Source organism: Nelusetta ayraudi, unplaced genomic scaffold (assembly GCF_046127955.1).
Source record: "Nelusetta ayraudi isolate G7.1 ecotype Tasmania unplaced genomic scaffold, CSIRO-AGI_Nayr_v1 ptg000081l, whole genome shotgun sequence".
NCBI lineage: Eukaryota > Metazoa > Chordata > Actinopteri > Tetraodontiformes > Monacanthidae > Nelusetta > Nelusetta ayraudi.
In genome coordinates, this window is record NW_027466131.1 from 683,833 (window position 1) to 695,835 (window position 12,003).

The following is a 12,003-nucleotide window of genomic DNA, read 5'->3' on the forward strand; positions in this document are numbered from 1 at the left end:
TGATTTGTTTGCAGACTCTGCCGATTCATTTATTGGCCTGCAGCTGGGTTTTGCGCACCAAACGAGGAAGAAAACCTCCTCCTTGCTGACTCTCAGCTCATGGCAATCAGCTCTCGGGCCGCCAGCGGCGCAGCAAGTGTGTGTGGGGGGGCACATCGTGAGGCGAAGTGGGTCTGTCTGCCGAGAAGCGCAGAGACGCGTCTCGTGCTGCAAGCTGAAGTGGCTTGCAGCGCGCATTTCACGGCGCGCAAGCGAAGACTCCACTTCCTCGTTGCGTTTGGAGCGTGTGTGCGTGTGTATGTGTGTGAGTGAGAGAGCGAGCGAGTGAGCGAGAGAGCTGCCAGGCGCTTATATAGCGCTCTAAAAATAGTGCAAGTCTGGCCCAATGGGAGCCGGGGCCGGGGCTCGCCGCGCGCCAACCACAGCGCGCGGGATGAGTCAACTCCGGCGCCCCAATTGGCCGGCGGTGGTTTGGTGGGCGGGCGGCGCGCTCCTGCGATCTCATTGGTCGCCACGCCGAAACGTAGCGTAATCACATGGGGGTGGGCTTGTCTGTAATTTTGAATCGGGGGGAAGTTTACAGTGCGCTGACTTTTCCGAGAGTTCGCTTGTTGTGCGCTCGCGGTGCGTTACACGCTCCAAACCCTCCAGCGGACGCGCGCAGCCACTTCGCCAGAACGCCTCATACATGCACGTACGGCCGAGACTAAAGCTCCTGTGTGAACGCCGCGGGCTTGCTTCGCTCTCCGAGCTCGACACTTCGCCTCTCCTTCGTGGCTGCATCCCCGCAGTGAAATGGATGTCATCCCCATGTGCAGCATCTTCCAGGAGCTCCAGATCGTGCACGACACCGGATACTTCTCGGCCCTGCCGTCCCTGGAGGAGTACTGGCAGCAGGTAAACGCGCGGCTTTGACAGCTCCGGCGCCGCGCGCTCGCCTTGGGTGCGTGAGTGCGTGCGTGCGTGCGTGCGGCTCTCGCCTGGAATGCGTGCGGCGTTTTCCGTCCGTCGGCGGCCGGGGAAGTTGGCTGACAGCTGCGCAAATGTCAAAGTTGTTTTTTTTTCTGCAGCTCGGCGGCGGCTGCATCTGTGGGACGTTTTACATTCATTTCCCCCCCCCCCCCCCCCCCCCCCCCCATCCGTTTAAAACCTACTTGCGTGCCTCTCTGGGGAAGTTATGCAAGTTCCCATAATGACAGATCACCTCGCAGCGCCCGCAATAAACTAATCTAGCGCAAATATTGACTTTTGGTGCGCAAATCTCAGACTACGCTGTCCCCATTTTTAACATTTGATTGTTGTTGGTTTTTTTTTTTGTTTGTTTGTTTTTTTGTTTTTTATATTAGGGGGTCTGTTACGAGGCGCAGCTGAGAGTTGTTTTTCCTGACAGTTCCGTGTTTGAATGAGATGTTTTGGACGGTGCCGTTTCACGCCTACATGCCGTGGAGGCACATTGGCTCCATCCACAGATGAAAAAAAAAAAAAAAAATACCCTGCGTTGCAGATTCAGCGACTGAGTGACGAGTCGTGCGCTTTTTGCGCGCAGCTCTCTTTTTTTCCCTCGCTCTCGCTCTTTGACACATGAGCGCGCGCGCGCACAAACACACACACACACACACACACACGAGAGTTGTCAGACTGACAGGAAGAGGGAGATAGCGAGAGATACACACGGTGTTTCTGAAGCAGTTCAGCTCTGCTGGATGACAGGCGAGTTGACTTGTCGATGCCGTAAAGCAGGGTGAAATAGTTTTTTTTGTTCGTTTGTTTTTAGTTTATTTTTGTTTTACTTATTTATTTATTTATTCTAGATTAAATGAGTTGGCACCACGGTGCGCTCCTCCCCCTCCTCCTCCTCCTCCTCCTCCTCTCCACCCCCACTCCGTCTATCAGTCCTCTTCGGCCTGGGGCCAAGTCGCCCTCCCAGGGCATTTAAAGCTCGCCTGGGATCCCATCCAGCGCTGCTGACAAGAGGCATTTATTCCGAACGCATTCTCTCTCATTACCAGATTACTACAGCGTTCCCACCGCAGCCTTATTTTAGAGTCAGAGTGTGTTTGTGACGAGCTGTGGCGACCCATGACTGCCTCATTAGATAAATTCCTTCACTTTCCCCAGTTAAAGCCTGATTTATTTCTCATTCCACTGCTGCCTGATTGGTGCAAATTCATTGCTTTTCATTTACCGGTTGAACGTCTCCAGGTTGCTCGCTGCCGGGGGCGGGAATGTGGGCACCTTCTCCGACGAGTCTGATTTTAATGTTTTCCGAGCTGTGAGGTCTAATTCTGCCACGGGCCCGTTTTCATCAGCATGCGATCCCTGACGCAGGCCTGTTTATTAGGGCCTGTCACAGAGACATGTGGCTCTAATGTTTGGGACGCCGCCTGCTGCAGGGCCCTCGTACCTGGCCTGTGCTCACCGAGCGCGGGCGGGAAGAGGAACTTCCTGCCTCACTTCCTTTTTATAAAAGAAAACAAGGGGCCTTGCAGACCCTGTGCGAGCTGCTGAAGTATTCATGCCAGGCTTTTTACGGACCCCGTGAACCAGACCTCCCTCCTCTCAGTCCCCGGCGTGCCGTGTTATTTCTAGCTATGCCCTCCCAATGCATTATTAAAGCCACATTATGTTGAATAATTGATGCATTTAAAAGATCTGCAAGCACTTCCCCAACCCGGTGGGAAAGTGTGTGTGTGGGGGGGGCGGGGGTTCTGTAGCATATGTAAATTTCATGACCCTTTCCCGAGCGCACGCTGACAGGCACGCACGCACGCAGCCATAAGAGCGTCTTGTACTTGCGAACTCTCCTGGGGATCTTCGGCGCTTGTAACCGTCCCTGATCGGGCTTCGGAGGACTCCATCGCAAACACACTTGACTGTCCTCTGCATAGGACATTGTGTCTCGCTCGGCTCCTGCCAGAGGGAAGGAAACGGGGCCAGTGGTGTTACAGTGTCACTGTGTCCCGTCCTCCTGCTCGTGCTGCTAATAATAACCACAGCATGTCAGAGAAAACACCAGAGTTTCTCTTCTGTTTCGGGTTTGTTTTTTGTTTTGTTTTGGCGGCGCAGGGGAGGGGGGGGGGGGAGGGTGCTTTCCCGTTGGTGACGAGGGTTGCATTACCGGCCTCGGGCTTCGCACTGACACTCAGAGACTCACTGCTTGTCTTGTCCTCTGCGCAGACATGCCTGGAACTGGAGCGATACCTCCAGAGCGAACCCTACGTCTCGGCGGGCGACCTCAAGTTTGAGAGCCAGGAGGACCTGTGGAGCAAGCTGATGCTGGCCTGCGGGGACAAGTCCAGCGAGCCTGACCCAAAGATCCCCCGCATCAAGGAGGAGGAAGACAATCAGGACAGCCAGCACCTGGACGGCGGCGGATTCAACTCGGACGCCAGCAGCGAGGCCTCGGACAGCTCGGAGGAGCTCTCCCCGACCCTGGAGTTCTCCTCCGGCTCTTTGACTGACATTCTGGGAGACGGAGGCGAAGACCTGGGCTCGGGCGTCATCGGCACGCCGCCGTCTTCGCCCGAGCTGGGCAAGGAAGGCTCCGTGGCCCAGGTGTGGAGTGGGATACAGACTGTGCTGCACTCGCCTGGGAAAATGAGGACTGGGGGCATGGAGAGGAGCCTGGAGAGGTCGGGGCTGACCAGCGGGGAGGCGTCGCCCGACGGCAGGCGGCGGATCCACAGGTGTCAGTTCAACGGGTGCAGGAAGGTGTACACCAAGAGTTCGCACCTCAAAGCACATCAACGCACGCACACAGGTAAGAAAAAAAACACTGATGTGTTCCACCTGTGCGAATGTCCTGAGTGAATCAGCTCAGCTCAGCTCCTTCCGGTGATTTTAGCAAATCCTGTTTTTTTACTTCTTTTTTTTACCTGGAGGGTGAAACCTCTGATACGCTGCCTCACTGAGCAACTGCACTGAACTCGGGGTGTTGATCTCTTGGCCACAGTGCTGCGAAAACACTCCCACATATTTTGAATAGTTTGCCAGGAGGAATGCCCTCAACTGTGACCTAATTCACATAGAAGAACGTGACTTCATGGGAGGGGGGGGAGGGAGGTAGACGGGGGGGGGCAAGCGTGCCGTGTTGTGCTCTTTTGTGGCCTGAGCGACAGAGAGGATGTGGCTCCTGAATAATAAATTGTCAGTTCTCAGATTTCACCATGGGAAAGGAGCTCGGTCCCACGTTTGCGTTCACGATTTTAACGAAAGAAAAACGAGGAAGAGGGGGGGGGGGGAACCATGGGACTCTAAATTTGCATCCTTCAGTTCAGGGTTCAGATGTGAGCAGTTTCCTCCTTGGCCTCTGACCTCTGCCAAGCTGTGTAGGCCATTAGCAGAGGAAGTCACATTCCTCGCGTGGCTCGCTGGCCGCCTTGGCCACACGGTTAAAAGCCTTTAGGACCATTAGGATCAGTCTCTGCTCTCCCCCTCTGTTACATAAGCCGCCTACTCAAGGCTGCATACCACAGACCTCAAGACCCGCAAGGCACAAGGTTGTTTTTCTCTTCAACCTACAGCGGTCCCGCCAGTCTGTTTCGTGGCCAGCTGCACAGGATCATATTTTACCCTGAAATCGTCCTCGTTAAGACTCCCGCTCGGGTGAGATCTGTCAGTGTTTGCTGTGTATATGAAGAATCAGCTGCTCACGGACGCAAGAATGTCAAGTTCACAAGATTCAAAGGTTTTTAATAAAATCTTGTCTAATACAATTAGGAAAAATACAGCTGAACTCATGCAGAAGCATTTCTGTGGTTTGAGGATCTTGTTTTGAACTTGTGGGGTTTTTTTTTTGTTTGTTTGTTTGTTTTTTTTAATTCTCTGGTTATGTATTTTCAGGTGAGAAACCCTACAGGTGTTCATGGGAAGGCTGCGAGTGGCGCTTTGCAAGAAGTGATGAGCTCACCAGACACTTCAGGAAGCACACTGGAGCAAAGCCATTCAAATGCAGTCACTGCGACAGGTGAGTGCACTGAAAACAAGGTATTCATGGTCACCTTGGGCCAAAACTAGAGAAAGTAGAAGCAGTAGAGAACAAGGGTTCATCCTCATGCTTCTCCAACCAATAAGCGTGGATTGTTGTTTGATCTGAGGCGTCCTTGAGAAGATTATGTCTTACAGAAGCAACACTAGCTTGCTGTTTAGCGTGGCACTCGGCAGTCCTTCACAACAAAGGCCTCCACTCCTGGATGCAAATTAGTTGGCAGGAATGACATCTCAGGTGGAGTTGTGTGAGAGAGGGTCAAGGACGGCCTGACACAAAGGGCTGGAGGATAATGGCTTGTATGAAAGGAGGCTCCAGCAGGCGGTCGGATGGTTGCAGAGCAGAAAAAATAAAAAACCTGTGCTGTTGTTGTCGCACTGCCACCAGTGAGTCTGCAGATATCTCGTAGCATCCGTCAAAAACCCCAGATAGCAGCTAAATGGGGCACCAGTATTTCTTGATATGGTGCTGTTTATAGGGCACACATATACACGCATATACTTGACTCTATAACACAGTTATAGCTTTACTGCTTTAGTATGGTAAAGTTTGCATCTGCATCAGAGGACTGTGAGATGCAAAAATGACCCAAAATATTCCAAATGTATTCACCCACATAAGCAGTTTAAGGATCTGGTACCAGGTTCAGTGCCAAGGGATCTTGGATCCTGAAAATCAAACTGAAACATGCAGATATTATAGTTTGGAATAGCATGATGAACTCAGCTGTGGCCTTAGGATTTGGGTTTGGGTTCTCCAGCCTTGACTTTGACCAGCCCAGTGGTCTTGTGCTCAAGTGTTTGCCCTGAGACCAGGTCATACCGAAGATTCTAAAAATGGTACTCATTGCCTCCCTTCTTGGCACAGTGTTCAGCGTTGCCATTGTTGTTAGATTGACCAGTGATTCCTGACCCCCTGATCATAGTGAGTGCTCAGTGTTCTGTACCACAACAAAAGAGACATGGCCAATGGTATGCAGCCAACAGGAGGTATAACACCAGGAATCGTAGCTGACGCTGATGCGTGTAAATCCAGTAGGACAAGGACTGGCAGGGTATAACGCCTCCTCTCTTCTCTCTCCTCAGGTGTTTCTCCCGTTCTGACCACCTGGCGCTGCACATGAAGAGGCACATCTAGGATGGCCTCTGATTCCAGAGCTCTGTGGGATGATTCTGATTGATTGTCCTGACCAGTAGTGGGGGATCGGCGAGGCCGGCGTGCCCTGGGAGCGTTAGCAGGGGCGCCGCTGTGTTCCAGTCAGTGTGGGGGGAAAAAAAAAGATGAAGCAACAACGCAGGCTATTATTTGCACCATACTTAGTGCCTCTGACACCTTCGCTGTGGACATTTCTCTTGAAAGTCGTTGAACGGAGGAGCGGGACGACGACGACGAGGACTTGGAAGAAGTTCCCGAAAAAAAAAAGTTTGGGGGGAAAAAATCTTGGCGGGAGAAGACAACAAGAGACTCTTCTGTATGGTGTTCGATGCTTTTTTTTTCCTGGAGGATTGTGGGACTCCTGCGAGGGTTCAGCTCCTCCAATGACAGTGTGTTTGCCTGTGCGCATGGGGACTGTGAGTGCCTGCGACTGGATGCCTGTGCTGGCTTTACCGAGCGGATGGAGCTTGCATTGTGGAACTGCGAGTGAATGACACGGAGAGTGGCGGGGCTGTGCGAGGAACGGGAGGGAATGGAGAATGCCTGTGGTCTCACTGAGGATGAATGCAAGGGTTCTGTCTGTGCTGTCTCAGTCTGTGTTGACTGTTTGAGAGGGGGTTTCCTGCGGGAGAGAGCGAGGGAGAGAGCGCCCCCTCTCTGCCCGGAGGTGGAACAACAGCTTCCTATCTAAAACACGGGAGGTTGTGTTTGTTTTAGTGCAGCTATTAAATGTGCAATGTATTATGTAGCCTGTCTCCAAACATACACGCTATAAAGCTCATTCTGTTGTCCATTGTGTAAGCTCTGTATCTTCGAAAGAAAAAAAAATCCTTAAAAAAAATGTACACAAAACAGTAATTGCCATTATAATGGAAGTTGCATGGGATCTGGGGATGTGTTGCTCACCCGTTTGCTTATTGGACAACAAAATTCCATTGGAGAGCAGCTACCTTCATATTACTCAATATCATGGTATAGTTGAAAACACATAAGGCGGTCGTTCAAGTGTTTTACTTTTCTCGATGAGTTGGGGATACCACTATTGCTTTGCAACTGTGAGGACGGCGGGTTTTTAATTTCTGACTTTTTTTTGGTTCCTTTTCTTCACTTTTGCTCTTCTCCTCTGTTCTATCTGTAAATGCACTGTTGACCTTACTGATGCCTTATGTAAGTGGCCTTGTCCTGTTTGATAGATCTCTTTCTCACATTCACACCAAATGGGGGTTTGCAATGCACCACCAGTGCTTTGCTGAATCGCTTTATTTAAAAAAAAAAAGACAGAAAAAAAAAGGCTCTGATCAATGCAGTCTCAACTGTTTGGCCTCCTCTAAACTCCCAAGTACTAAAAAAAAAAAGAAAATGAATATTGATCATATTCATAATGACTGCCATTTTTACATGTCTGTACATTATTTGTTAATACCTTTTATCAAGACTAAATCACACTCCCAAAAAAAGAAAGATAAACAAAAGCAAGTCAAGTCTGAGAATTGTTGAGCACTTGGAAAAGCTTTTTAAAGTTTTGAAAAAGGTTTTACTACTGTGTAGTAGAAGGCACCGTGGCTGCGCCTCCTTTAGACTGTAACTCAAAGGTACAGATTCTGGGAAATATGTTCTCATGCAACGCAGCACGCGGCCAACCGTGCAAGTCATGACAAATTAGATTTAGCCGCAGACGCAGGAAACATTTACAGTAAGCCGCAACAGTCTGTGACAGCCGTCGATGTGTCACCGGCTTCACGAGCCTCGGAGACAAGGACGCGTCCCTTTTCAGTGGAGTGACGACACTCTCAGCTGTTTTGATGTTGTGTGTTTAGTTAAGTCTCGCCCTCAGGCTGAGTCAGTCCCTTTACTCAGACCTGCTTTAAAGAACCCGTGATCTGACGAAACGGTACTGAAAACCAGTCCGACCAGTTTTTGGCCGCCACAGCTCTGCAGTTTTCCTCTCGGCATCTGCAGGTGAGCTGAGACGGGACCACGAGCAGATGCGTCTGCATCAACATCAATGTTTGCATGTTTCTAACCTGCTCTCTCTGACTTCTGCGCACCAAATGTGCTGATTGAAAAAAAAAAAAAATCTTTAGATCTCTTTTGGGTTTAGATGATGTTCCTTCTCTTCTGCAGTCAAGCAGTGTTTGACCCGATGGTATGTCGTTTTAAGGAAGATGTGTGAAAGGATTTTTTTTCAGTGCTAATAGCTGTGTGGTCAACGTCATTGGCTGCGTTTTTTGAGACCCGAGAGCCTGATTGACATTCGAAACACTTCAGACACTGAGAAATGTCCAAAATGCAAAGACATGTACATTGTAATCTAAGAGAGTTTTGTAAGGAAGCTTCTATTTTGAAAGGATATGGGACCAAAAAGAAAGGAAGTGTGACATTTCTAGACATGAACCATTGAAAAGCTGAGGTTGGAGATGTATTGTAAAATAGACACTCCATTTCCACTATTTTTCTCATTCATTTGCTTCTGTAACACATTTTCTTGTTTTCATTCTGTGTGAGAAACGAGGGAGCAAATGTACATTTTCTCAACAAGGTATCATCTGCATATACACCTGTGGCCTAACATCTAATTCCAAGAAAACAAAAGAGAACAAGGCAAGACATGAATTGTTCTGGACACTTGACTTGTCATATTTTTTTTTGCATTTGCAATGGTGCCCATTGAAAATACATTTCTCCCTTTTTTTTTTTTTTTTTGCCATGTGATCTGTCGACTTCTCAAAGACCTGCGCAGGCACCCTATCTTTAGCTAGAGAATCTTTATTGGATAAACATGGAGATAAGATATGAGGCTCTATTTTTTGTTTGTTTTATTGCATAACAAGATTTTTTCATTTGAAATTGTTTTGTAAAATAGTTTCTGTATGAATGTATTTTTTATTGGAAAATGGATAAAAAAAAAAAAACAGAATTTATTGGATCTGCATGTGGTGTTTTGTTTTCTTTCCTCCTGGAGCTCTCTGGGAATGCAAGTCAAACAGGAAGCCCCGTTAAAGGGCTGTTCTGTCCATTCTCCAAGGGAAAATCATCTCGGTTATACTTTATTTCCCCCTGAGGGGTCAGCGGTGCAACTGCCCCGTGTCGAGACCGAACCCTCACACAGAGAACAACCAACCAGAAGGGCTTCAGACTCATCATGCAGATGATCCCAGATTAGCCAAATGCACCTGAATAACCACAGCAAACTGTCACAGTTTTAAACTCTTATGTAACTATTCTCCAACATTTTAGGTGGTTTCCCACAGGAAAGAATCCAGTTACATGTGCTAGAAATCATGTGGACCAGTCAAAGCCTCGCAAATCCAATTTTATGAGGTAATCCAATTATATCATGTACGGAGTATCTTTGTATCACTCACTCAACATCTAGAAATTAGTAGTTAATATATAGTTACACATTTTTTGTAAGTCATCTGAAATGATGAAACTGAAGCACAGAGGACAAACATGCGTGTGCAACGTGCACGGTTAATAAGTCATGAAGTCACTGTTTGGGAAGAAAACGTCTCAGTCAGTCACACGGTACCAGAGCGGAGCCAACTTCCCCTCTTCGGGAAACATGTGATTGTGTAAACAGGCTCGGAAAGCCGTTGTGGGTAAACATGGTGTGTTTGCAAATGATTGCGCCCTTATTTACTTTTAACAAAGCATTTCAACTCTTACACCCCCCCACCCCTCCCCCCGCCATACAGCCGGAATTGTAATATGACTGTGGCATCATGGTGCCGCGATGTCATGGATGACGCTCAGAGGCCTCAGCCTTCTCTCAGTGGCTAACTAGCTGCCGTGATTGACATTAACGGTGAAGGCCGTAAAAGAAGAGCCGAGTGTCCTCCGAGCCAGCAGCATATGAGTAACCGAGTGCAGAAAGCAGCAGCCAGCAGGGATATTGGATGCATGGGTAAAAAAAAAAAAAACAACAACAGAAAATTCAAGCACATCCATCCCCTATAGGACGGTACAGGCTCACCCCTAGCCGGACGTATAAGAACAGCAACGGTGAGTCGCTGAGAGAACAGTTTGTTCCTCCTGCCACAGCCAAGAACGCAGAGTCCTCGTCTCACTCTCCAAGAAATGTATGCAAATGAAGTTGCGGTGGAAAAGAAAAAAGAAAAGAAAACAAATCTGCGATAAGAGCCGCGAAACACTGCGCAGACAAATAGCCTCTTCATCTGCCGTCACAGGCACAAAGTGCCTCGGTCTGCCGCGCTCCGTGCCTCAAAGCCTCTGAATAATTGAAGCGCTCCTCAAAGATACATTCATTGGCATTTTAATTCCTGTTGTGAGAAGTAAAAAAAAAAAAAAAAAAAAAAAAAGGCTACAGCGTGACAAAATACCGACAGCACAAGAGAGGAATGGGAACTCTGACTGATGGAAAAAAATGTCCAGAAATGAAAATAAAAGCATTTCCTCAGTCTGATACTTTCTGGGTAGAAATCCCCTCATTTCCTGCGTTAACATCTGGGTGACGAGATCTCCCAGCGACGGCTGCAGACGCCCCCAAACAAACTCTGATGCCAGGACGATCCTCTGTGCCCTGCAACAAATTAGTGGGATTTAAACGTTCTAAACGTTTGGGGAGACTGGGAACGATCTCGGTTTCCACTGGCAATTATTCTGAGGAGACGGAGACATCTATTGTAATTATACACGCACGACCGTGACCGCGGCCTCCACAACTAAACCCTCGGCCCCCCTTTGTCAGAATATAACATTGCCAGGATTTTTGGATGTTTATACACCTCCGTTGGTTTGTTTTGTTCCAGACTTAAAAATGCAACAAGAGTACATACACACACACAAAAAAAAAACAATAAGACCCAACTAACGATGATCAAATTGTGAAAAAAACACAATGAAAAAGCTGGAAAGATGTGACAAGAGCAGCGATTCAGAAAATAGAGCAGAGCAGGTGGATTAATATAAACTTTAAGAAGATGTTATAAAGTTTCAAGAGTGGAGGCCGCTGCTGAAACGCTGCAGCTGGTCTGTGGGACAATGAGACACAGCTGGTCGGTGGAGCTCATCGACCTGGAGGGGTTCTCAAACACACGGGCACCAGCCGATTCAAAAAGCAAACAGTAAAAAAAAAACTTGGAATTGATTGTGAAGTGGCCCGGGAGTCGGTGGAGTCGGTCCTGAACGGGTGAATGACTTCAAGGGCCACAGAGTTTAAAACAAAGAGTTGGTCCTGGTCCAAATGCCTTCGGGGTAGCCGTGCGTCGTGGCTGAATCCCCTGGCGGTCCCTCTCTGACGAGCGGAGGCAGGGCGAAACTGCTCCCTGCGTTACCGACTGAGCCGACGAGCTGTAACAACCTGCAACTGCGGCTCACTGAGTCGCTGATGTCACAGCTCTCAGGTTCTCCCGCCCCCGAAGGCACCTGCTGCACCTGATTCTGCCCAAACACCCAGAGCCTGCGCTGCGGCTCCTGCACCACCCGGACCTTGAGCGGCTTCATCTCCCTGCTCCGCTCATATGAATCCCCTCCGGCTGAAGCTCCAGCCGAGTATATCAGGGGCTGTATGCACATTCCGGGCTGTTGCTGAAACCAATGAGGACATTCAAGGTTGACCAGGAGAACAAGATCTACCCCAGAGTCAGGTTTCACCACACACACACACACACACACACACACACGCACACACACACACACACACACACACACACACACACACACTTCCCCCTCCTCTTCCAGCTCATTTGTCCCATGGGCCTGGAGGGTTGGAGGTGTTCTTGTTAAACCAGAGGGAAAGTGGAGGTCGGCGACCCCGACTCCAGCAGCTCGTCCTTCACGTCCTTGTCAGCTGGAAACCTTCCAGCTGCTTTTCATTCATTTGCAACCACCAAAAATGG

General features: G+C 49.0%; 1 protein-coding gene across 1 annotated transcript; it reads left to right on the plus strand.

Annotated features, from left to right (window-relative positions):
• The first annotated feature begins 564 nt into the window (after nucleotides 1-564).
• On the plus strand, nucleotides 565-9,068 carry LOC142900268 (Krueppel-like factor 6). Its single transcript, XM_076044450.1, has 4 exons — nucleotides 565-897; nucleotides 3,178-3,760; nucleotides 4,843-4,966; nucleotides 6,073-9,068. The coding sequence occupies exons 1-4, from the start codon at nucleotides 796-798 to the stop codon at nucleotides 6,122-6,124; spliced, it is 861 nt and encodes a 286-aa protein (XP_075900565.1). The 5' UTR covers nucleotides 565-795; the 3' UTR covers nucleotides 6,125-9,068.
• Nucleotides 9,069-12,003: the final 2,935 nt, after the last annotated feature.

What these genes read in the sequence shown, in the direction of transcription:
- LOC142900268 (XM_076044450.1), top strand. Translation starts at nt 796, where the DNA reads ATGGATGTCATCCCCATGTGCAGCATCTTCCAGGAGCTCCAGATCGTG. An exon ending in TGGAGGAGTACTGGCAGCAG is followed by an intron (nt 898 to 3,177) that starts GTAAACGCGCGG and finishes TCCTCTGCGCAG; the next exon opens with ACATGCCTGGAACTGGAGCG. An exon ending in ACATCAACGCACGCACACAG is followed by an intron (nt 3,761 to 4,842) that starts GTAAGAAAAAAA and finishes ATGTATTTTCAG; the next exon opens with GTGAGAAACCCTACAGGTGT.